This window comes from Hypanus sabinus, chromosome X2 (assembly GCF_030144855.1).
Source record: "Hypanus sabinus isolate sHypSab1 chromosome X2, sHypSab1.hap1, whole genome shotgun sequence".
NCBI classification, from domain to species: domain Eukaryota; kingdom Metazoa; phylum Chordata; class Chondrichthyes; order Myliobatiformes; family Dasyatidae; genus Hypanus; species Hypanus sabinus.
The window spans coordinates 44,352,402-44,378,625 of record NC_082739.1 but is presented as its reverse complement, the minus strand read 5'-3'; the positions used below and the strand labels follow the sequence as shown (position 1 = coordinate 44,378,625).

The window sequence follows — 26,224 nt, the reverse complement described above, 5'->3', positions numbered from 1 at the left end:
TAAAATGGTGTCAAAAAGCAAGTTTTCAACCAAGAGGCAAATAAACCGTCATCTGCTTTGAACCTTTCACCTTTTGATCAGCAGAAATGTTCTCACTGGCAGTGCAATCGACATTAAGATGAGCAGTAGCTCCCATATTGAACTGTGGAAGTTCTCTTCGGGTAAAGATTTTATTTGTGCTGTAAAGTAGGGGCTTCCGGGGCTTCCGGGGCTTCAACCCCACAAAGATGAAAGAACAGAGATGGAAATCTGTACCTCTGCACCTGCACAGTGATGCGGGTTTGGGAGATCGGATTGAGTGATGAATGTTAGCATTCATTTCAAGAAGGCTTGAATACAAGAGCAAGGATGTGATGCTGAGGCTTTATAAGACACTGCTGAGGACTCATCTTGAGTGTTGTGAACAGTTTTGGGCTCCTCATCTAAGAAAAGATGTGCTGCCATTGGAGAGGGTTCAGAAGAGGTTCACAAGGATGCTTCTGGAAATGAAAAGATAATCATACAAGGAATGTTTGATGGATTTGGGTCTGTATTCACTGGAATTCAGAAGGATGATGGGGCATCTCATTGAAACCTTTTGAATGTTGAAAGGCCTAGACAGAGTAGATGTGGAAAAGATGTTTCCCATGGCGGGAGAGTCTAGTGCAAGAGAGCACAGCCTCAGGATAAAGGGGTGTCCATTTAAACAGAGATGCAGAGAAATTTCTTTTGTCAGAGGGTGGTGAATTTCTGAAATTTGTTGCCACTTGCAGCTGTGGAGGCCAGGTCGTTGGGTGTATTTAAGGCAGAGATTGATAGGTTCTTGATAGCACACCGCATCAAAGGTTAAGGGGAGAAAACTGGTAATGGGGTTGAGGAGGGGAAGAAAGGATCAGTCATGATTGAATGGCAGAGCAAACTTGATGGGCCAAAAGGCGTAACTGCCTGCTTCTGTGTCTTATGGTGCTATGTAACCTCAATCTGTAAGAATGTACCCATGAATTCAGCTTTCTCAGGATAGATGTAAGCTTTCGCTTGTGATAAGGGACTTGATAGAGGTACAGACAGGAGGTTCTGTGGTCATGACAGAGACTCCCAGATGGTCTGTTGCCTCCCGGGTGCCAGGGTCAGGGAGGTCTCTAATTATGTGCACAGCATTCTGAAATGGGAGGGTGAGCAGCCAGATGTCATGGTACACATCGATACCAGTGATGTAGGAAGAAAGAGTGAGGAGGTCCTGAAGAGTGAGTATGGAGAGCTTGGTAGGAAGTTAAAAAGCAGGACCTGGAGGTAATCTCAGGATCGCTACCTGTGCCACGTGCCAGTGAGGGTAAGAGTAGGATGCTCTGGAGGATGAACACGTGGCTGAGGAACTGGTGTAGGGGGCAGGGTTTCAGATTTCTATATCATTGGGACGACTTCTGGGGCAGGTGGGACCTGTACAAGAGAGACGGGTTACACCTGAACTACAAGGGGACCAATATACTTGCAGGGAGGTTTGCTAGTGTTATTGGGGAGGGTTTAAACTAGATTTGCAGAGGGATGGGAACCAGAATGCTAGAGTAGATAGAAGAACGGGGGTAAAAATGAATGATAATAGTTCATTCAAAGTCACAAATAGTAAGGTTGTGTGTGGTGGTAATAATCTTCTGAGGTGTGTATATTTCAATGCCAGGAGTATTGTGGGAAAGGCAGAAGAGCTGAGGGCCTGGATTGACATGTGGAATTATGACATCATAGCCATTACTGAAACTTAGCTACAGGAGGGGCAGGACTGGCAGCTCAATGTTCCAGGGTTCTGATGTTTCAGATGTGATAGAGGCAGAGGGATGAAGGGTGGCTTTGCTAGTCAGGGAAAATATTACAGCCGTGCTTCGGCAGGACAGATTACAGGGCTTGTACACTGAGGCCATATGGGTGGAACTGAGAAACAGGAAAGGTTTGACCACATTAATAGGGTTGTATTATAGACCACCCAATAGTCAGTGAGTATTGGAGGAGCAAATCTGCAGAGAGATAACAGACAACTGCAGGAGACAGAAAGTTGTGATAGAGATTTTAATTTTCCACATATTGATTAGGACTCCCTTACTGTTAACGTTTCAGACGGGTTAGAGTTTGTAAAATGTGTCCAGGAAAGTTTTCTTAATCAATATATAGTGGTACCAACTAGAGAGGATGCAATATTAGATATCCTATTAGGAAACAAGTTAGGACAGATGACGGAAGTATGTGAAGGGGAACACTTTGGTTCCAGTGATCACAACACCATTAGTTTCAACTTGATCATGGATAAAGATAGATCTGGTCCTCGGGTTAAGGTTCTAAACTGGAAAAAGGCCAAATTTGAAGAAATGAGAAAGGATCTAAACATGAGTGGATTGGGACAGGTTGTCCTCTGGCAAGGATGTCGCTGGTAAGTGGGAGGCCTTCAAAGGAGAAATTTTAAGAGTGCAGAGTTTGTATGTTCCTGTCAGGGTTAAAGGCAAAGTGAATAAGGATAAGGAACCTTGGTTCTCGAGGGATATTGGAACTCTAATAAAGAAGAAGAGAGAGAGATGTATGACTTGTAGAGGAAACAGGGAGCAAATAAGGTACTTGAGGAGTATTAAAAGTGCAAAAAAAACTTAAGAAAGAAATCAGGAGGGCTAAAAGAAGACATGAGGTTGCTTTGTCAGTCAGGGTGAAGGATAATCCTAAGAGCTTCTACAGGTATATTAAGAGCAAAACGATAGTAAGGGATAAAATTGGTCCTCTTGAAAATCAGAGTGGTCGGCTATGTATGGAACCAAATGAAATGGGGGAGATCTTAAATGGGTTTTTTGCGTCTATTTACTAAGGAAATTGGCATGGAGTCAATGGAAATAAGGCAAACAAGTAGTGAGGTCATGGAACCTATACAGATTGAAGAGGAAGAGGTGCTTGCTATTTTGAGGAAAATCAGAGTAGATAAATCCCCAGGACATGAGAGGGTATTCCCTCAGACCTTGAAGGAGACTGGTTTTCAAATTGCAGGGGCCCTGGCAGATATATTTAAAATTGCGGTATCCACAGGTGAGGTGTCGGAGAATTGGAGGATAGCTCATGTTGTTCTGATGTTTAAAAAAGGCTCTAAAAGTAATCCGGGGAAGTATAAACCGGTAAGTTTGACGTCGGTAGTAGTTAAACTATTGGAAGGAGTACTAAGAGATAGGATCTACAAGTATTTGGATAGTCGTAATGGGAGGTTTCAACATGCAGGTGAACTGGGAGAATCAGGTAGGTGCTGGACCCCAGGATAGGGAGTTTGTGGAGTGTCTAAGGGATGTATTTTTGGAACAGCTTGTGCTTGAGTCAACCAGGAACGAGGCTATTTTGGACTTGGTGATGTGTAATGAACAGGAATTGATAAGTGATCTTGAAGTAAAGGAGCCATTAGGAAGTAGTGATCATAACATGATAAGTTTTTAATCTACAATTTGAGAGGGATAAGGGCAGATCAGAGGTGTCAGTGTTGCAATTAAATAAAGGAGACTACGGAGCCATGAGGGAAGAGCTGGCCAAAGTTAAATGGGCGGATGCCCTGGCAGGAAAGACAGTGGATCAGCAGTGGCAGATATTCTTGGGGATAATACAAAAGATGCAAAAGCAGTTCATTCCAATGAGAAGGAAGGATTCAAAGAGGGGGAAGGGGCCACAGTGGTTGACAAAGGAAATCAGAGATTGTATAGCATTAAAGAAAAAGAAGTATGACAGGGCTAAGATGAGTGGGAATACAGATGATTGGGAAAGTTTTAAGGAACAGCAGATCTTAACTAAAAAAGCAATACGGAGAGAAAAAATCAGGTATGAGGGGATAGCAAAAGCTTTTTTAGCTATGTGAAGAGAAAGAATATAGTTAAGAACAATGTTGGCCCTTGAAGAATGAATTGGGAGAAATTGTTATGGGAAACAGGGAAATGGCAACAGAATTTAATGCGTACTTTAGATCTGTCTTCACCAGGGAGGACACAAGCAATCTCCCAGATGTATGGATGGGCCAGGGTCATAAGGTATCAGAGGAATTGAAACAGATTGACATTAGGAAAGAAACTGTGATGAGTAGACTGATAGGACTGAAGGCTAATAAATCCCCGGGTCCAGACGGTCTGCATCCAAGGGTTCTAAAAGAGGTGGCTCAGGAAATTGCGGATGCATTGGTAATCATTTTCCAATGTTCCTTAGATTCAGGATCAGTTCCTGAAGATTGGAGAGTGGCTAATGTTATCCCACTTTTCAAGAAGGGAGGGAAGGAGAAAATGGAGAACTATCGCCCTGTTAGCCTAACGTCAGTCGTGGGGAAGATGCTTGAGTCCATTATTAAGGACGAAATAGTGGCATATCTTGATGGCAGTAATAGGATTAGGCCGAGCCAGCATGGATTTACCAAGGGCAAATCATGCTTGACTAATCTGTTGGAGTTTTTTGGGGGTGTAACAAGGATGTTAGACGAGGGTAAGCCAGTGGATGTAGTGTACCTAGATTTTCAGAAGGCATTTGATAAGGTGCCACATAGGAGATTGGTGAGTAAAATCAGAGCTCATGGCATTGGGGGCAGGGTTTCAACATGGATAGAAAACTGGTTGGCAGATAGAAAGCAAAGGGTAGCAGTGAATGGGTGTTTCTTGGACTGGCTGGAGGTGACTAGTGGGGTACCACAGGGCTCTGTATTGGGACCACAGCTCTTATGTTAATGATTTAGATGAGGGCATTGAAAACTACATCAGCAAGTTTGCTGACAATACTAAACTGGGTGGCAGTGTGACATGCGAAGAGGACGTTAGGAGAATACAGGGAGACTTTGATAGGCTGGATGAGTGGGCAGATACTTGGCAGATGTCATTCAATGTGAATAAATGTGAAGTTATCCACTTTGGAAGCAGGAACAAGAGGGCAGAGTATTGTCTGAACGGTGTAGAGTTAGGTAAGGGAGAAATGCAAAGAGACCTAGGAGTCCTAGTTCACCAGTCAATGAAGGTGAATGAGCAAGTGCAACAGGCAGTGAAGAGGGCAAATGGAATGTTGGCCTTTATTACAAGGGGAATTAAGTACAAGAGCAAGGATGTCCTTTTGCATTTGTACAGGACCCTGGTGAGACCACACCTGGAATATTGTGTACAGTTTTGGTCTCCAGGTTTAAGGAAGGACATTCTGGCAATTGAGGAAGTGCAGCGTAGATTCACTAGGTTGATTCCTGGGATGGCAGGGCTGTCTTACGCAGAGAGATTGGAGGGATTGGGCTTGTACACACTGGAATTGAGGAGATTGAGAGGGGATCTGATTGAAACGTTTAAGATAATTAAAGGATTTGATAGGATTGAGGCAGGAAATATGTTCCAGATGTTGGGAGAGTCCAGTACCAGAGGGCATGGATTGAGAATAAGAGGTTAGTTATTTAAAACAAAGTTGAGGAAAAACTTCTTCTCCCAGAGAGTTGTGGAGGTGTGGAATGCACTGCCTCGGAAGACGGTGGAGGCCAATTCTCTGGATGCTTTCAAGAAGGAGCTAGACAGATATCTGATGGATAGGGGAATCAAGGGATATGGGGACAAGGCAGGGACTGGGTATTGATAGTGAATGATCAGCCATGATCTCAGAATGGCGGTGCAGACTCGAGGGGCCAAATGGTCTACTTCTGCACCTATTGTCTATTGTCAAGGACTTATTAGGGAGAGTCAACACAGCTTTGTGCATGGTAGGTCATGTTTAACAAATCTATTAGAGTTTTTCGAGCATGTTACCAGGAAAGTGGATGAAGGGAAGGCAGTGGATGTTGTCTACACGGACTTCAGTAAGGCCTTTGACAAGGTCCTGCATGGGAGGTTAGTTAGGAAGATTCAGTTGCTAGGTATACATGGTGAGGTAGTAAATTGGATTAGACATTGGCTCAATGGGAGAAGGCAGAGAGTGGTAGTGGAGGATTGCTACTCTGAGTGGAGGCCTGTGACTAATGGTGTGCCACAGGGATCAGTGCTGGGTCCATTGTTATTTATCATCTATATCAATGATCTGGATGATAATGTGATAAATTGGATCAGCAAATTTGCTGATGATACAAAGATTGGAGGTGGTATAACTTGATTCAAAAATAGGCAAACAAGGAGTCCATAAGTCAAGACAAAAATGGGAAAGTGACTTGAATATTAAAATTGAAGAAACAAATTGGTCAAGACTATGTCTTGATAATATGACAAATATAATAAAAACAAATGTCCGGTTAAGATTAGTGCAATATAATTATTTACATCAATTATATATTACACCACAAAAAATAAATAAGTTAAACCCAAATTTATCCGATCAGTGTTTCCAATGTAACCAAGAAATCGGTACTTTTTTACACTCTACTTGGTCTTGTTCTAAAATTCAACTTTTTTGGACAAATTTAAGAGTTTTATTGGAACAAATTATTGGAGCACAACTTCCACATAATCCAATATTATTTTTACTAGGCGATATTGAAGGGATAAAACCGAAACCCAAATTGAATAAATATCAGAAAGAACTTATAAAAATTGCATTGGCAGTAGCCAAAAAGGCTATTGCAGTTACTTGGAAATTGGATACATACTTAAGTATAGATCGTTGGAAGAAGGAAATTTATGGCTGTATTCCACTTGAAAAAATTACTTACAATTTAAGAGATAAGTATGAAACATTTTTGAAAATTTGGCACCCTTATTTACCAAAGACAGGATTAAATATATAGGTGCTCCGAAGATGAAATAATTGGTTATTTGGGGAAAGAAATAAATATATATACTAAAGTTATTACGAACTCCTTGGAGCATGTGGGGATCTTCCGATATCCAGGCACTCTTTCTTTCTTTCTTTTTTATATAGGGATGTTAGGGGGGGAGGGGGGGTAGGGTATATATATTTTTTTCATATATTTTCTTTTATTTCTGTAATTATTTGAAAACTCAATTTAAAAAGTTTATTATACAAAGATTGGAGGTGTAGTGGACAGTGAGGAAGGTTTTCAAAGCTTGCAGAGGGATCTGGACCAGCTGAAAAAATGGTCTGAGAAATGGCAGATGGGGTTTAATACAGACAAGTGTGAGGTATTGCACTTTGGAAGGAAAAACCAAGGTAGAACATACAAGGTAAATGGTAGGGCACTGAGGAGTGCAGTAGAACAGAGGGATCTGGGAGTACAGATGCAAAATTCCCTAAAAGTGGCATCACAGGTAGATAGGGTTGTATAGAGAGCTTTTGGTACATTTATAAATCAAAGTATTGAGTATAGGAGTTGGAATGTTATGGTGAGGTTGTATTAGAGATTGGTGAGGCTGAATTTGGAGTATTGTGTGCAGTTTTGGTCACCGAATTACAGGAAGGATATTAATAAGGTTGAAAGGGTGCACAGAAGGTTTACAAGGACGTTGCCGGGACTTGAGAAACTGAGATACAGAGAAAGGTTGAATAGGTTAGGACTTTATTCCCTGGAGTGTAGAAGAATGAGGGGAGACTTGATAGAGGTGTATAAAATTATGATGGGTATAGATAGAGTGAATGCAAGCAGGCTTTTTCCACTGAGGCTAGGGGAGAACAAAACCAGAGGTCATGGGTTAAGGGTGAAGGGGAAAAAGTTTAAAGGGAACATGGGGTGGGGTTTCTTCACACAGAGAGTGGTGGGTGTGGAATGAGATGCCTGGTAAATGCGGGCTCACTTTTAACAATTAAGAAAATCTTGAACAGGTTTATGGATGAGATGGGTATGGAAGGATATGGGCCAGGTGCAGGTCAGTGGGACTAGGCAGAAAAATGATTTGGCACAGCCAAGAAGGGCCAAAAGGCCTGTTTCTGTGCTGTAATGTTCTATGGTTCTATGCTGCCCAGCATCCCTGATTTAATCCAAGGCTAATCACAGGGCAGTTTCCAATGACCAATTAGCCATCCAACCCATATGTTTTTGGACTGTGGGAGAAAACCAGAGCACCTGGACGAAACCAATATGGTCACAGGGAGAATGACAAGCTCCTTACAGGCAGCGAGGCAGCTGGTACTAAAGCGTTGTGCTGACCACGGCGCTATTGTGCCTCCCTGATGGTTGAGGGGTCATAACTGTTCTTGTACCTGATGTGTTGGACCTTAGGCTCCTGTACCTTCTCCCTGATCTGATGGCAACAGCGAGAAGTAAGCATGTCCACCTATAGCCAGTGCCATCTTCTCAGTATAGTTCAGTGAAGTTCATTTGTTATTAATTGATAGTAACTTTAGCGATTGCTTACAAATGGATTTTTAATTTCTCTAAGAACTAAACAGAAGTACAGAATTGCTGTTTGGGACATGGCTAAGTTCAGGAATGATGGAAACCAAAGGAATGTAGTGCCTTCCAGGATGGTGCGTCGATTTATTTACCATGCAGAATACTCAGTGCTCAGGGTAGTGGTTAGTACAATCCCTTTATAATGCCAGCAATCACTGATTAGGCCTCAATTCCCATCCCTGAATGTAAGGAGCTTGTATGTTCTCCCCTTGACCGCATAGGTTTTTCTGGGTACTCCGGTTCCCTCCCACATTCCAAAAATGTACAAGTTAGGGTTGGCAACTTGTGGGTACCCCGGAAGTGTGCCGACACTTACAGACTCCCCCCCCCCGTATATTCTGAATGCAAAACACAAAGATGTATTTCACTGTATGTTTAGATGTACGCGTGACAAATAAAGCTGATATCTATAAATTATCCCATTGTGCTTATGGTAATTTTTTAAATTGCTAGAGCATTTTGTTGGGCTGCAATTGGATTAGTTCGATCTCTTTTATTGTTACAGAACAAGTTTGCACTCTTTGATTAATAAAGTGAAAGACGAAAATGGTGGCACTCTTTCAAATCTGTCTATTGACGAGCTGGTGAGACAAGTCTCCTATCATGTTCACCAGGGTACCCATCCAGACATGGTAAGCTTTACTGCACATCATATAATTTTAATGATAGAATAAAATTATCTGACATTTTCAAAATATTTATCTTCTGGTTTAGATGCTGCTTCCTTTTCCCTTTGAATTATTTGGTCACTTAATCACTTTTGTCTGTGACTTTTAAATCTTATTTGCTATTAATGTACAAATGCAACGGCATTTCAGAGTGAACAATGAGCCAACAAGCACTACCTCACTATTTTTCATCTCTGTTTGCATTACTAATTTAATTTTTTATTATATGTTATATCTTCTCCATTGCAGCAGAAATGAATGTACAAGGGTATACATGCTATCATAGGGACAGAAATGTGGGCAGAGGGGGTGGGGTGGCCCTGTTGGTGAGGAATGAGATTCAGTCCTTTGCAAGGGGGGACATAGGATCAGGAGAAGTAGAGTCTGTGTGGATAGAACTGAGGAACAGTAAGGGCAAAAAGACCCTAATGGGTGTTGTCTACAGGCCCCCAAACAGTAGCATGGATATTGGATGCAAGTTGAATAGGGAGTTAACATTGGCATGTGGCAAAGGTAATGTCACAGTAGTTATGGGGGATTTCAACATGCAGGTGAACTGGGAGAATCAGGTTGGTGCTGAACCCCAGGATAGGGAGTTTGTAGAGTGCCTAAGGGATGCATTCTTGGAACAGCTTGTACAAGAGCCGACCAGGGACAAGACTGTTCTGGATTTAGTGTTATGTAATGAACAGGATTTGATAAGCGATCTTGCAGTAAAGGAGCCATTTGGAGGTAGTGATCATTATATGATAAGTTTTTATCTGCAATTTGAGAAGGATAAGGGCAGCTCGGAGGTGTCAGTGTTGCAGTTGAACAGGGGAAACTATGGAGCCATGAGGGAGGAGCTGGCCAAAGTTGACTGGACGGATAGCCTAGCAGAAAAGACAGTGGAACAGCAATGGCAGGTATTCTTGGGAATAATGCACAAGGTGCGAAATCAGTTCATCCCCCAGAGAAGGAAGGATTCAAAGGGGGGAAAGGGGCCACAGTAGTTGACAAATGAAGTCAGAGATTGCATATCATTAAAAAAAAAGGAAATATGACAGAGCTAAGGTGAGTGGGAGGACAGATGATTGGGAAGTTTTTAAGGAACAACAGAACTTAACTAAAAAGGCAATACGGGGAGAAATAAAAGAGGTACGAACGCAAGCTAGCCAGGAATATAAAGGAGGATAGCAAAAGCTTTTTTTAGGTATGTGAATTGAAAGAAGATAGTTAAGAACAATGTTGGGCCCTTGAAGAATGAATTGGGTGAAATTGTTATGGGAAACAGAGAAATGGCAGAAGAATTTAATGAGTACTTTAGAACTGTTTTCACTAAGGAAGACACAATCAATCTCCCAGATGTATGGACGGGCCAAGGACATAGGGTAACAGAGGAAGTCAAACAGATTGACATTAAGAAGGAAATGGTGATGAGAAGACTGATGGGACTGAAGGCTGACAAATCCCCAGGTCCAGATGGTTTGCATCCTAGGGTACTAAAGGAGCTGGCCCTGGAAATTGCGGATGCATTGGTAATCATTTTGCAATGTTCCTTAGATTCAGGATCAGTTCCTGAGGATTGGAGAATGGCTAATGTTATCCCACTTTTTAAGAAAGGAGGGAGGGAGAAAACAGAGAACTAACGACCTGTCAGCCTGACATCGGTGGTGGGGAAGATGCTAGAGTCCATTATTAAGGATGAAATAGCGGCATATCTAGATAGCAGTGATAGGATTGGGCCGAGCCAGCATGGAGTTACCAAGGGTAAATCATGCTTGACTAATCTGTTGGAGTTTTTCGAGGATGTAACCAGGAAGTTAGACGGGGGAGTTCCAGTGGATGTAGTGTACCTCGATTTTCAGAAGGCATTTGATAAGGTCCCACATAGGAGATTGGTGGGTAAAATCAGAGCTCAGGGCATCGGGGAGAAGACATTGACATGGATAGAAAACTGGTTGGCAGATAGAAAGCAAAGGGTAGCGGTGAATGGGTGTTTCTCGGAATGGCAGGTGGTGACTAGTGGGGTGCCACAGGGCTCGGTATTGGGACCACAGCTGTTTACAATTTACGTCAACGATTTAGATGAAGGCACTGAGAATAACATCAGCAAATTTGCTGATGATACTAAGCTGGGTGGCAGTGTGACGTGATGAGGATGTTAGGAGAATTCAGGGTGACTTGGATAGGCTGGGTGAGTGGGCAGATACGTGGCAGATGACGTTTAATGTGAATAAGTGTGAGGTTATCCACTTTGGGAGTAAGAACAGGAAGGCAGATTATTATCTGAACGGTGTAGAGTTGGGTAAGGGAGAAATACAAAGAGATCTACGAGTCCTTGTTCATCAGTCACTGAAGGTGAATGAGCAAGTGCAGCAAGCAGTGAAGAAGGCTAATGGAATGTTTGCCTTTATTACAAAGGGGAATTGAGTACAAGAGCAAGGAAATCCTCTTGCATTTGTACAGGGCCCTGGCGAGACCACACCTGGAGTATTGTGTACAGTTTTGGTCTCCAGGGTTAAAGAAGGACATCCTGGCTGTAGAGGAAGTGCAGCGTAGATTCACGAGGTTAATTCCTGGGATGTCTGGACTGTCTTACGCAGAGAGCTTAGAGAGACTGGGCTTGTACACACTGGAATTAAGGAGATTGAGAGGGGATCTGATTGAAACATATAAGATTATTAAGGAATTGGACAAGATAGAGGCAGGAAATATGTTCCAGCTGCTGGGGGAGTCCAGTACCAGAGGGCATGGTTTGAGAATAAGGGGTAGGTCATTTAGGACAGAGTTAAGGAAAAACTTCTTCTCCCAGAGAGTTGTGGGGGTCTGGAATGCACTGCCTCGGAAGGTAGTGGAGGCCAATTCTGTGAATGCTTTCAAGAAGGAGCTAGATAGGTATCTTATGGATAGGGGATCAAGGGATATGGGGACAAGGCAGGAACCGGGTATTGATAGTAGATGATCAGCCATGATCTCAAAATGGCTCAAAGGGCCGAATGGTCTACTTCTGCACCTATTGTCTATTAATTTCCCTCACTTTGATTAGGAAGTCTGTTTAAAGCCTTTGAGTAGAACAGCATGTTGGTTGGATCCCTGCTAAAGGTATTTACAGGTCAGATCCACCCATTCTGTGATAGCTACAGAACACCAGTGTGACATTCTACTGAAAAGTTTCTCAAATTTCACCATTGATTTCATAATGTAGAATAAAAGTCCAGGCATTGCTCAGTAAAGTTTCTGAGTTGAACTTAATAGAAGTGGGCAGTTTCCTGATGATGAATTCTGAGGCCCTCAGATTGAATAGAAACATAGAAAACCTACAGCACAATACAGGCACTTTGGCCTACAAAGTTGTGCCGAACATGTCCCTACCTTAGAAATTACTAGGCTTACCCATAGTCCTCCATTTTACTAAGCTCCATGTACCTATCTAAAAGTCTCTTAAAAGACCCTATCGTATCCGTCTCCACCACTGTTGCTGGCAGCCCATTCCACGCACTCACCACTCTCTGGGTAAAAAACTTACCCCTGCCATCTGTACCTACTCCCCAGTACCTTAAACCTGTGTCCTCTTGTGGCAACCATTTCAGCCCTGGGAAAAAGCCTCTGACTATCCACACAATCTCATCATCTTGTACACCTCTATCAGGTCACCTCTCATCCTCCTTCACTCCAAGGAGAAAAGGCCGAGTTCACTCAACCTATGTAGAGATTTTTTCAGGTTTTTATGCCTACAGTACATATTCAATGTAAGTTTCTAAACAGAAGGGTGAGAGGAACAGCCGACTAATAGATGAAAGTATAAATATATTGCTCATACTGTAATTGCTCTGAGCATTTTAATTCTAGAAGCCTGATTATTTTATAGCATTTTTTCTAGTGAAAGCCTCCAATAAGGGCGGCACCAGTGATAACCAGCAGTCGCAATTCAATTTCCACCACTGCCTTTGAGGAGTTTGTATGTTCTTCCCCATGGCTGTGTAGATTTCCTCTGGCTGCTCCAGTTTGCTCCCACATTCCAAAAGAACTACGGTTAGGGTCAGTGAGTTGTGAGCATGTTGTATTGGCCCTGGAAACGTGTCACCCCCACGTGTCAGTTGCAGCCCCCAGCAACTATCCCCAAGCTTGATACAAAAGGCACATTTCATTGTGCATGTGACAAATAAAGCTCATCTTCGTTCTTAATCTTCTTTATCAATCCGGGCATTGTGTAATAACTCAGCAATTTAGAGTTGAATATTATAGGTCAGCTTTCTCCTGGTAAGGAATTCTGCAGCTGTCATGGTGAATTTAGAGATTTTTTGAGCTCTTATCCCTATATTTTCAATGTTGTTAGTTTCTGAATAGCATTCAGAGAGAGAGAGAGAGAGGAATAACCTACTGTTTAATAGATAAAAGTACAGTGCTTATAAAAAGTATTCTCCACCCCTCCCCTCCCTCAGAAGCTTTCATGTTTTATTGTTTTACAACATTGAATCACAGTTAATTTAATTTGGCTTTTTCATGTCAGCATGAAAACAGATCAGTACAACATGATCTAAATGAATTACAAATATAAAACGCAAAATAATTAATTGCTTAAGTATCCCCTTTAATATGACACACCAAATCATCACTTTGGTTTTAGAAGTCACATAATTAGTTAAAGGGAGCTACCATTAGTCACTCCCTACACAACTTCCTTGTCCATTCGTCACTCCCCACTGATCTCTCTCCTGGCACTTAGCCTTGCAGGTGGAACAAGTGCTACACCTGCCCCTACACCACCTCCCTCACTACCATCCAGGGCCCCAAACAGTCCTTCTAGGTGAGGTGACACTTCACTTGTGAGTCTGTTGGGGTCATTTACTGTGTCTGGTGCTCCTGGTGTGGCCTCCTGTAAGACCCGACATAGATTGGGAGACCGCATTGCTGAACGTCTAAGCTCAGTCTGCCAGAAGAAATGGGATCTTCCAGTGGCCGTCCATTTTAATTCCACTTCCCATCCCCATTCCACTATGTCAATCCGTGGCCTCCCTTACTGTCACGATGAGGCCACACTCAGGTTGGAGGACCTTAAATTCCGTCTGGATAGCCTCCAACCTGATGGCATGAATAGGACTCACACCACCAGATTCAGGAACAGTTATTACCCCTCAACCATCAGGAAGAAGGTACAGGATCATCAGGACCCACACCACCAGGTTCAGGAACAGTCATTACCCTTCAATCATCAGGAAGGAGGTACAGGATCATCAGGACCTACACCACCAGGTTCAGGAACAGTTATTACCCCTCAACCATCAAAAAAGGGGGTATAGGAGTTTCAGTTCCCATACCACTAGGTTCAGGAAGTTATTACCCCTCAGTCATCAGGACTTGAACCAAAGGGGATAACTTGCCCCAACACAGACCTTTTCCCACAATCATTGGACTCACTTTCACCGACTGTTCATCTCCTGCTCTCAATATTTATTTATTTTTCTCTGTTTCCTTGTTGTACTGTGCATGCCCGCAAGAAAATGAATTTGAAGTTTGTGTATGGTGACATATATGTACTTTGATGTTAAATTTACTTTGAATGTTGGAGTAGTAACTTGCAATGAAGCAACTTTAAAAGGTAGCTTTAAAGTTGCATTAAAGTTACGTGTTAGCCAACATTGTCTGGCAGTATTGTTGTGGGGTACATTTAAAATTGTAAACAAAATGAACTAACTTTTGCATTTTTTCTTTCAGGTATATGCATCTTCAACAGATACCTTATCATTTGCGCCGATGAGTTACGAAAACCCTTTCTTCCCTGGCCATCACACTCTGCATTCTGATCAGTCAGCCACGCCACTCAGTGGGTTTAGTGGCCTTGCACCAGTGGGTGCAAATGAGTCATTACCTCTTGGAGATTTGTTGGAGATGGAAGGCTGCTTCGATCACATGTAGAACCAAGGAAACAAATTCACAACAGTTATAATTTTCTAAGCCTATGTCAACGTAGCTGTCTGACATGCAATGTTTTTTCACTTACATTATCAGTGTTGCTGAACACAACCTATAGAGCTTTTCCCAGAGCAACACACAGAAGATGCTGGAGAAACTCAGCAGATCGGGCAGCGTCTGTGAAGAGGAATTAACAGTTGACGTTTCAGGCTGAGACCTCTCATCAGGTTCATGAAGGGTCTCAGCTGGAAATGTCAAATGTTTACTCATTTACATAGATACTGCCTGACCTGCTGAGTTCCTCCAGCATTTTGTGTGTGTTGCTCTGGGTTTTCTGCCTGTATATTGATAATGCTAATTTAGTGTTGATTTGCTGTTAAGTGTGGTGCTAACTGCCTTTGAATTGTTAATTAAACTGTTGTCTTCTGTAAATCCTGTTATATTTGTTGTTGATGCCAAAGTATTGATTCCTAGTTCATCCCCAAAGCCTTTGGGGTGTCCCTGCAGTGAACTTCATTCATCAGTGTTTTAAAAATGCTCTTGAATCCAAGAACATGTCTGAGTGCTTCGGGAATGAATCGGGATTGGATGGAATGGAGGATAGTGCTTCCCTGGATGGCCAAGCAACATGGATTCATTTTCCTCTTGCTCAGCATGTGGAAGTACTCAGCAGGTCATACAGGATCTGTGGGTAAAGAAGCAAGAGTTAATGTTTCATATCAAAGGCATTTCTTCAGGACTCACTGACACGGGAGTGTTTTGGCAGGCTGATAGATGGTTTTAAGTTTATTTTGGAACAACATATGTGAAAGCAATATATATGATTCCAAATATTTATTTCCCAAACTTAATTTTACAAACTTGTGATCAGATCTATAAATTGTCCACAGTTCTGACATCAGAATCATTCAAGTACAATATGGACTGCAAAAGCTGTTGATTTTTCCTTCAATTAAAATGCCACAACCTCAAGATGTTCATTACATAAAAGCAGATAAGAGTTCTCCCTTCTTCACATCCCTCTCCATGATGGTAAGCTGTAAGCTGTCTGGCACATTCAGCCACATTCCTGTGATGAACTACTTACTGACCCTGATGACACAACTGTTGTAACTGGCTGATGGTGCAAAGCCTCACGGAGTTGGAGTTTGTAATAATAGGTGATTTATTAAACACTGCTCGTCACAGGAGACCAATCAAAGCTGATCTACTCGAGTATCAACCTGATACAGCTTTTACTTTCTCAGCTGACAGGATTACCAGTAAAGCTACATTTTGATAACAGAGTGGTGGCTATCGGTCCTGATTACAGAATGAAATGATAATTCACAGGCCAGACATTAAATTGGTTAGTGCAAAGCTCGGGGCATTCCGGAGTTTGGAGTTCTATTCGATAAGGAGTCTCTGTACATCCTCCCCGTGGAATGCTTGATTTCTCCGGGTCCACCGGTTTCCAAACACTGTCCAAAGATCTACCAGCTAGATTAATTGGTCATTATAACTTCTTCCATGAATTGGGTTGCTGGAGCAGTGTTGCTCTAAGGACCAACTCTGCACAGTATCGCTAAATAAATAAATGAATGCAGAGTTTCTTAGCTGGCAATTCCCTGGATGGTGAACTCTGGTGCCCCGAGCTGTAATGACCATCACACTGTTGTTCCTACTGGCATTTCCCTGGATGGCTAAAATGTTTACTTTGTTAATCAAAGGACTCCACAATAGCGTAGTGCTATTACAGCTTGGGGCGTCAAAATTCAGAGTTCAGCGCTGACGTCAACTATGAAGAGTTTGTATGTCTTCCCCATGAGTGTCTGGGTTTTATTCCAGGATGAAGGTTACTTGGCTATTGTAAATTGTCCCGTGACTATTCTGGAGTTAAGTAGGTGGTTTGCTGGGCAGGGCTTGTTTGGGCTGGTAGGGCCTGTTCCACACTATCACTATATAAATAAATTAATTTGGTAAATCATTATTTTATCCCAACTACTTTGGTTGTTTTATTGATTGATATTGAGTCACTCTACACAGTAAGCCCCGAATTTAATCCTAACTGAACAGGACAATTTAAAATGACCATCTGGTAGGTCATTGGAATGTGGGAGGAACCCGGAGGACGTACAAACTCCTCACAGGTAGTGGCGTGAATTGAACCCTGGTTGCTGGTACTGTAAAACACTGTGCTAACCACTATACTACCATGACTGGATTAGATTTGCATTATCTGATGAACTCTCCAGAACCTCTGGAGAACAGACAATGATTAGGGAGTTCCTCACCATGTATCAGTTCGACAAGACCTGATACAGGTTCTCAATCCAAAACATCAAACGACAACTTCTGCTTCCAAAAATACTGCTCAGCCTGCTGAGTTCATCTTGATTCCAGAATCTGTACTTTCTATAGTTGATATGTATTGCCTCTGAATACATGAAACTGGTTAATTTATACATAGACTTCTCAAACGTGGAATCTCCCCTAGGATGTCTAGATACCATATCAGATGCGGATGTTGGTGACCATGGTTTTCCATACAAATCTATCCCCTGTTCTTTGGATGTCTTCTATTTCCTCGATTTGTATCCACCTGGCTAGGCTTTTGATCTACATAAGCCAAGATCTTCCTCTAGGTTTGCTCCTCTCGATCTTTCCAGAGAGTATGAGTTTTTCTAGTTCATCTTTCCGCATGATGTGTCCTAGGAATCTGAATTGTCATTCTCTTATTTTTGGTATGAGTGATCTAACTGCTTGGGCTCTTCTGAGAACTTCTTCAGTTGATTCTAGTCTCTTTTCCATTGCTGGGGAAATACATGCTTATCTTTCTGTCTGTTAATATGATCTTCATTTTCTTTCGCCATGGCTATTCTGTATTTGATATGTGTTGCACCTGCCATCACTTGTTATTTGGCTGCCAAGATAGCTGAAATTGTTGACTTGTTTGATGTTATTATTTTTGTGTATTTTTACTAATAAATACTGTTAAAAATAGTATCATCAGACTTCAATGGATGTTTCCATCTTTGCTGGTAAGTGACCCAGTTACGGGGTTCATAACACTCCTCTTTGGTCTTCAAAAAGTTTTTCAGGTTTTAACAGTTTTTAGAAGTTTTAACAGGTTTTCAAGGGATATTAGAAAGAGGGATGTCTACAATAGATATAGGCAGCATGGAGTAAAGGAATTGCTCGAGGAGTATAAAGAATGTTAAAGGAATCTTAAGAAAGAGATTAGAAAAGCTAAAAGAAGATACGAGGTTGGTTTGGCAAATAAGGTGACAGTAAATCCAAAAGGTTTCTACAGTTATATTAAAAGCAAGAGGATAGTGAGGGATAAAATTGGTCCCTTAGAGAATCAGGGTGGTCAGCTATGTGTGGAGCCGAGGGAGATGGGAGAGATTTTGAACAATTTCTTCTCTTCGGTATTCACTAAGGAGAAGGATATTGAATTGTCTAAGGTGTGGGAAACAAGGAAGTTATGGAACCTATGACAATTAAAGAGGTGGGAGTACTGGCGCTTTTAAGAAATTTGAAAGTGGATAAATCTCCAGGTCCTGACAGGATATTCCCCAGGACCTTTAGGGAAGTTTGTGTAGAGATAGCAGGAGCTCTGACGGAGATCTTTCAGATGTCATTAGAAACAGGGATTGTGCTGGAGGATTGGCGTATTGCTCATGTGGTTCCATTGTTTAAAAAGGGTTCTAGAAGTAAGCCTAGCAATGATAGAACTGTCAGTTTGATATTAGTGGGTAAATTAATGGAAAGTATTCTTAGAGATAGTATTTATAATTATCTGGATAGACAGGATCTGATTAGGAGTAGCCAGCATGGATTTGTGCGTGGAAGGTCATGTTTGACAAACCTTATTGAATTTTTTGAAGAAGTTACGAGGAATGTTGACGAGGGTAAGGCAATAGATGTTGTCTATATGGACTTCAGCAAGGCCTTTGACAAAGTTCCACATGGAAGGTTAGTTAAGAAGGTTCAGTCATTAGGCATTAATGCTGGAGTAATAAAATGGATTCAACAGTGGCTAGATGGGAGATGCCAGAGAGTAGTGGTGGATAATTGTTTATCGGGATGGAGGCCGGTGACTAGCGGGGTGCCTCGGGGATCTGTTTTGGGCCCAATGTTGTTTGTAATATACATAAATGATCTGGATGATGGGGTGGTAAATTGGGTTAGTAAGTATACCGATGATACTAAGGTAGGAGGTGTTGTGGATAATGAGGTGGGTTTTCAGAGCTTGCAGGGAGATTTATGCCGGTTAGAAGAATGGGCTGAACGTTGGCAGATGGAGTTTAATGCTGAGAAGTGTGAGGTTCTACATTTTGGCAGGAATAATCCAAATAGAACATACAGGGTAAATGGTAGGGCATTGAGGAATGCAGTGGAACAGAGAGATCTAGGAATAACAGTGCATAGTTCCCTGAAGGTGGAGTCTCATGCAGATAGGGTGGTGAAGAAGGCTTTTGGAACACTGGCCTTTATAAATCAGAGCATTGAGTTCAGAAGTTGGGATGTACTGTTAAAATTGTACAAGGCATTGGTAAGGCCAAATTTGGAATATTGTGTACAGTTCTGGTCACCGAATTACAGGAAAGATATCAATAAATTAGAGAGAGTGCAGAGACGATTTACTAGGATGTTACCTGGGTTTCAGCACTTAAGTTACAGAGAAAGGTTGAACAAGTTAGGTCTCTATTCATTGGAGCGTAGAAGGTTGAGGGGGGATTTGATCGAGGTATTTAAAATTTTGTGAGGAATAGATAGAGTTGACGTGAATAGGCTGTTTCTATTGAGAGTAGGGGAGATTCAAACTAGAGGACATGATTTGAGAGTTAGGGGGCAGAAGTTTAAGGGAAACACAAGGGGGTATTTCTTTACTCAGGGAGTGATAGCTGTGTGGATTGAGCTTCCTGTAGAAGTAGTAGAGGCCAGTTCAGTTGTGTCATTTGAGGTAAAATTGGATAGCTATATGGACAGGAAAGGAGTGGAGGGTTATGGGCTGAGTGCGGGTAGGTGGGACTAGGTGAGATTAAGAGTTCGGCACGGACTAGGAGGGCCGAGATGGCCTGTTTCCTTGCTGTGATTGTTATATGGTTATTTATTCTGTCCATCTGTTTAGGATTTCCTCTTTGCTCATAATTACGCTGCAGTCTTTTGCCTTGATACATCCACTTGCTGAGCAAGGTAATTTCCCCATTAGTTCTTTAATGTTACTGTGCATCATCTTTGTGCCAGAGTTATGGGTTTGTAGCATATCTATCTGAGCATTTTTCATTTAGCCATCTGTCTAGCTTCTCTGCATTTTCTTTTTATTGTCTTATCAAGTTATTTGTATTCTTCACTGTCTCTTGGTTTGATGCTTTTGTTTGATGTTTTTGTTGCTTCAATTGTATTATATTTTCAGTTATCCATTTCTTATTACTTCTCCGCTCTTTTTGTGGGATGGTTTCTTTTGCAGCTTCAACCATTATGTGTCAGAAAGATTTGCCTCCTTCATCCTGCAGCAATTGAAAATGGTTTTTCACCTTGATTGTGTATTCTGTTTTCAGATGAGGGTTGTTTTGTAGTTTTTGATAATCCAGTGGCTCTGAAGTTTTTGGTTTCTTTAATTTTCTCATCTTCATTTTCATTTTGCAAATGACTGGTATGTGGTCGCTCCCACAGTCTGCTCCAAGGTAGCTTTTGATTGAGTTATCGAATTTTTGAATCTGTTCCCATCTGGGCTTCTCCGTGGATGTTGTTTAAATTTCCTTGGATGTTGTTTAAATCAAGTCTTGGTGATCATCTGATTGCTTTACACCATGATATAAGCTTTTCTCCTCTTTTGTTTCTTTCTCCCAATCCCCAGTCTCCAACAATATGGTCTTCTGTTCCCTCACAAACTTTTGCATTGAAGTCGCCCATGACTATGATGACTTTGTGTGATTTGCATTGTTCTAGTGCTTTGTCCAGGGAGAAGTAGAAGGCATCTGTTTCTTCCTCTGAGCTTGCCATTGTATGTATTAACCATGGTTGTACTAGGAATGAAATACACTAAGTAGTTTCCCCTTGCTTGCTTCTGATGCAGTGTCTTTACAAGATGGGTGCCCTATGCTCAGCGTTTGAGAAGCAGGAACCATCGATTGTGTTACTCACAATTTGTCTTCTGCTTCATTCACCAACTTCATTCCATGGCTTCACTGTAACCCAAGTAGGGAGGCTAACAGGTGCTGGACCTTGCCTCGGGTGACCTGGAGGTAGTTGTGGTTAATGGTAACCTCATTACTGAAAGCAAATGCCCCACAGCTGAATGTAGTTTATCCTCATACCTAGGAATTCATCCTTTTATTATTTTGGCAGCGGTATTTTTGCCAAAAGTAAGACTATCATGAGCTGTTGATTCCTGCAATCCCACAGGAACATGATGACTCATTTTCCTACATCCACACAGGAACATCATGGAGCATTCTTGCAACAACACAGGACACGATGATTCATTCCTGTAATTACATGTAACCCTTGGTTTGGCTTACCAATATAGGGGATGACAGCCCCAGGCCAGGCGAAACTTAAGAAATCTCGTTTGGGTGGATCTGTGAGATGTGCCCGTTACTAATCAGTACCACGAGATATCAAACAGTACACAATCTGCAATTAAACGATTGACATTTATAATTCATAATTTGACCATATGGTTAGTAAAGAGACAATAAAAGAAAAGTGCCCATTCTTATGAAACAGTCTATTGTACTCCCATGGTTTCTCCATTTGTTCCTGTCTTCCTCCAAGTGTAGCCGACCCTCGAATCCTCTCTCTTCATCTCTCCACGACAAAATACTGCAAAATCCCTACTCCCAGAACCACAAGAAAGAACAACATTCCTCTCATTGGCTAGCATATATTCCAAAGCCCCATTATCTCTAAGTCATAACCCAAACATTGCTGCAACAGAGAAACCATTACATGAGCAGTGAAATGTTACAGAGCAGCCATTACATTGCCAGTAAAACCTCGGTGTGTTACACACAGGAACAGGACGACATGTTCCTGCACTCAGAGGAGCAGGACAACAATGTCACCAGGGTTCGGGGATGGCCCAAGTGCAGAGTGAGAGACACTGAAGTGGGTCGATAGTTCACAAAACTTTAATGCAAACAGTGTTAAAGGGAAAATAAAACAATAAACGCTTGGCAAAACAGGGCCGTTAACTAAAACTCTCAAATGGAAAGGAAGACTACACTGCAGCTAAAAAGAATATCTAAATATTAAACGAATACCACAAGTCTTCAGAGTCAGTTGACTCAACAGTTCAATTTCTCAGGCAGGGCCGATGCAAACAGGCAGAAAGCATTGCTATGCTCTGTCCAAGACTCAACAAGCACTATGATGACAAGTATGGAGTTAAATACTATCATGATTAAATAATAATTAACTGACACATGCATATTCACAATCACAATTGCTGTATATACTGCGTTGCTGAATCCGTGGTTGTGACAGACACATTCCTGCACCCACGGGAACAGGGCGACACATTCCTGCACTCACACAAACTGCTCTCCATACCTTTCCTGTCCATATACCTATCCAATTTTACTTTAAATCACAATATCGAACCTGCCTCTACCACTTCTACTGGAAGCTCTGAGTAAAGAAATTCCCCCTCGTGTTACCCCTAAACTTTTGCCCCCTAACTCTCAACTCATGTCCTCTTGTTTGAATCTCCCCTACTCTCAATGGAAAAAGCCTATCCACGTTAACTCTTATCTATCCCCCTTATAGTTTTAAATACCTCTATCAAGTCCCCCCTCAACCTTCTACTCTCCAAAGAATAAAGACCTAACTTGTTCAACCTTTCTCTGTAACTTAGGTGCTGAAACCCAGGTAACATTCTAGTAAATCTTCTCTGTACTCTCTCTATTTTGTTGACATCTTTCCTATAATTTGGTGACCAGAACTGTACACAGTACTCCAAATCTGGCCTTACCAATGCCTTGTACAAATTTAATATTACATCCCAACTCCTATACTCAATGCTCTGAATTATAAAGGCCAGCATACCAAAAGCTTTCTTCACCACCCTATCCACATGAGATTCCACCTTCAGGGAACTATGCACCATTATTCCTAGATCACTCTGTCCTACTGCATTCTTCAATGCACTACCATTTACCATGTATGTCCTATTTGGATTATTCCTATCAAAATGTAGCACCTCACACTTACCAGCATCTGCCATCTTTCAGCCCATTTTTCTAACTAGCCTAAATCTTTCTGTAAGCTTTGAAAACCTACTTCGTTATCCACAACGCCACCTATCTTAGTATCATCTGCATACTTACTAATCCAATTTACCACCCCATCATCCAGATCATTAATGTATATGACAAACAACATTGGACCCAGTACAGATCCCTGAGGCACACCACTAGTCACCGGCCTCCAACCTAATAAACAGTTATCCACCACTACTCTCCCATCCAGACACTGTTGAATCCATTTTAGTAAAATATTAATACCTAACGATTGAACCTTCCTAACCGTTCGTGCGAAACCTTGTCAAAGGCCTTACTGAAGTCCATATAGACAACATCCACTGCTTTACCTCGTCAATTTTCCTAGTGACCTCTTCAAAAAATTCAGTAAGATTTGTCAAACATGACCTTCCACCCACAAATCCATGCTGACTGTTCCTAATCAGACCCTGTCTATCCAGATAATTATATATACCATCTCTAAGAATACTTTCCATTAATTTACCCACCACTGACGTCAAACTGACAGGGATGGTCAAGCATGACCTTCCACGCATAAATCCACAGGAAAGGAATGGAGGATTATGGGCTGAGTGCAGGTCGGTGGGACTAGGTAGGCCTGTTTCCATGCTGTAATTGTTATACGGATGACACATTCCTGCACCCATGGGGACAGGGTGACACAGTCCTGCACACACAAGAAGAGGTGTTCACGTTCCTGCACCCACAGGGACAGTATGGCACATTTCTGCACTCACTGGAATATGGTGACATTTCCTGCACCAACAGGAACAGGATGAGAAATGCTTGCTCTCAAAGTGACAGGATGCCACATTAAATTTTTTTTTTTAAATTGAGTTTTCAAATAGGTTACAGAATAGAAAGAAATAATATCAGCCCTCCCCCCCCTCCCCTTTACCCCTCCCCCTTCTCCTTTACCCCTCCCCCCTAACATGTCCCTTGTATATGGAGAAAAAAGAAAAGAGTAAAAAAAGAAAAGAAAAAAGAAAGAAAGAAAGCAGGAGTGCCTGGATATCGGAATTATTACAAAGCAAATTAACTTAGATTTATTGCATCTTTTTTTGATGAAGATAAACCGGCATGGATTAGAATATAATTAGATAAAATAGGAGAAAATATACCAGAAGATTTTATATATAAATGGGAATCTAAATGGATACGGGAAAAGAAATAATCTCCTATATTAAAACATTTGATTTATTTATGGAATAAAATAAATGATGATGAGATGAAGAAATCTTTATTAGCAAAGAGACCTTTAATTCAAAATAAACATTCCTTTTACAATGGATAACCAACTTTTATATAACTGGTTTCAAAAAGGGATTAGATATATAGGAGACTGTTTTAAAGGAGGTATATTAATGTCATTTGATCAATTAAAGAATAAATACAAAATATCAAATAACGCTTTTTTGTTATTTCCAATTAAGGGCTTATTTAAGAGATAAACTGAGTCAAACAATGTTATTGCTGAAACCTAATGAAATAGAAACTTTAATTCAAAAAGGAAAAATTAAAAAATGTATTTCTTGTATGCATAGTTTGATTCAAAAACAGGCAATTAAACAAGGAATTCATAAGTCAAGACAAAAATGGGAAACTGACTTGAATGTTAAAATTGAAGAAACAAGTTGGTCAAGACTATGTCTTGACAGTATGACAAATACAACAAATGTTCGGTTAAGATTAGTGCAATATAATTTTTTACATCAATTATATATTACACCACAAAAAATAAATAGATTAAACCCAAATTTATCTGATCAATGTTTTCGATGTAATCAAGAAATTGGTACTTTTTTGTACACTCTACTTGGTCTTGTTTTAAAATTCAACCATTTTGGACAAATTTAAGAGTTTTACTGGAACAAATAATTGGAACACAACCTCCACATAACCCGATATTATTTTTACTAGTTGAAGGGATAAAACCAAAACCCAAATTGAACAAATATCAGAAAGAATTCATAAAAATTGCATTGGCAGTAGCCAAAAAGGCTATTGTAGTTACTTGGAAATCAGATTCATACTTAAGTATAGATCGTTGGAAGAACGAAATTACATAATTTAAGAAACAAATATGATATATTTCTGAAAATTTGGCACCCTTATTTACAAAAGATAGGATTAAATATATAGGTGCTCCGAAGATAAAATTATTGGTCAGCTGGGGAAAGAAATAAATATATATATTAAAGCTATTTTGAACTCCATGGAGCATCTTCCAGATGCCACATTTCTGCACTCACAGGAACGGGATGACATATTCCTGCACTGGCAGGAACAGGACACCAAATTCCAGCACTCAGAGAAACAGGATGACACATTCCTGCATTCACTGGAAAATGATAACGCATTCCTGCAACCACAGGAACAGTGTGACACATTCCTCCACTCACAAGAACAGGATAACACATTCCTCCACTCACAAGAGGAGGCTGTCACATTCCTGCAAACACAGGGGCAGTATGGCACATTTCTGCACTCAGGGATTCCTACACTGACAGGAACAGGACATCAAATTCCAGCACTCAGAGGAACAGGATAAGACATGCCTGCTCTCAAAGTGACAGGATGACACATTTCTGTACTCACAGTGACATGTCACATTCCTGCTCCCACAGGAAAAGGATGTCACATTCCTGCACTTTTTCCCCTCCACAGATTGCCTTTTTAGTTATCTTCTGTTGTTCTTTAAAAGTTTCCACTGTCATCCCTGCTAGGGTGTCCTTCCAGTCAACTTTGGCCAGTTCCTCCCTCATGGCTCCATAGTCCCCTTTGTTCAACTGTAATACTGACACTTCCGATTTTCCCTTCTCCCTCTCAAATTGTAGATTAAAACTTATCATATTATGGTCACTACCTCCAAATGGCTCCTTTACCGTGAGTTCCCTTATCACATCAGGTTCATTACACAACACTAAATCTAGAATTGCCTTCTCCCTGGTAGGCTCCAGAACAAGCTGCTCTAAGAATCCATCTCGAAGGCACTCCACAAACTCCCTTTCTTGGGGTCCAGTACCAACCTGATTTTCCCAGTCTACCTGCATGTTGAAATCCCCCATTACAACTGTAGTATTACCTTTGCGACATGCCAATTTTAACTCTTCATTCAACTTACACCCTATATCCAGGCT

At 41.3% G+C, this 26,224-nt stretch overlaps 1 protein-coding gene and 1 long non-coding RNA gene across 5 annotated transcripts in view; one reads left to right on the top strand and one right to left on the bottom strand.

The window, feature by feature from the left end:
* The window catches only part of LOC132385268 (uncharacterized), a 267,698-nt gene extending 249,950 nt beyond the window's left edge, over positions 1-17,748 (top strand). The window contains exons 38-39 of the mRNA XM_059957293.1: positions 8,775-8,901; positions 14,635-17,748. Of these exons, the coding sequence (XP_059813276.1) occupies positions 8,775-8,901; positions 14,635-14,835 (328 nt within the window). The 3' untranslated portion in view covers positions 14,836-17,748. The remainder of the gene's footprint in view (positions 1-8,774; positions 8,902-14,634) is intronic.
* The window catches only part of LOC132385270 (uncharacterized), a 63,841-nt gene that overhangs the window by 25,311 nt on the left and 12,306 nt on the right, over positions 1-26,224 (bottom strand). The window contains exon 1 of one of the 4 annotated variants that reach the window (XR_009509131.1): positions 14,658-14,790. The exons of the other annotated variants lie outside the window; for them this stretch is intronic. This is a non-coding gene — a long non-coding RNA (uncharacterized LOC132385270). Of the gene's footprint in view, positions 1-14,657; positions 14,791-26,224 lie in introns of those variants that run through there. 4 annotated transcript variants of the gene reach the window in all.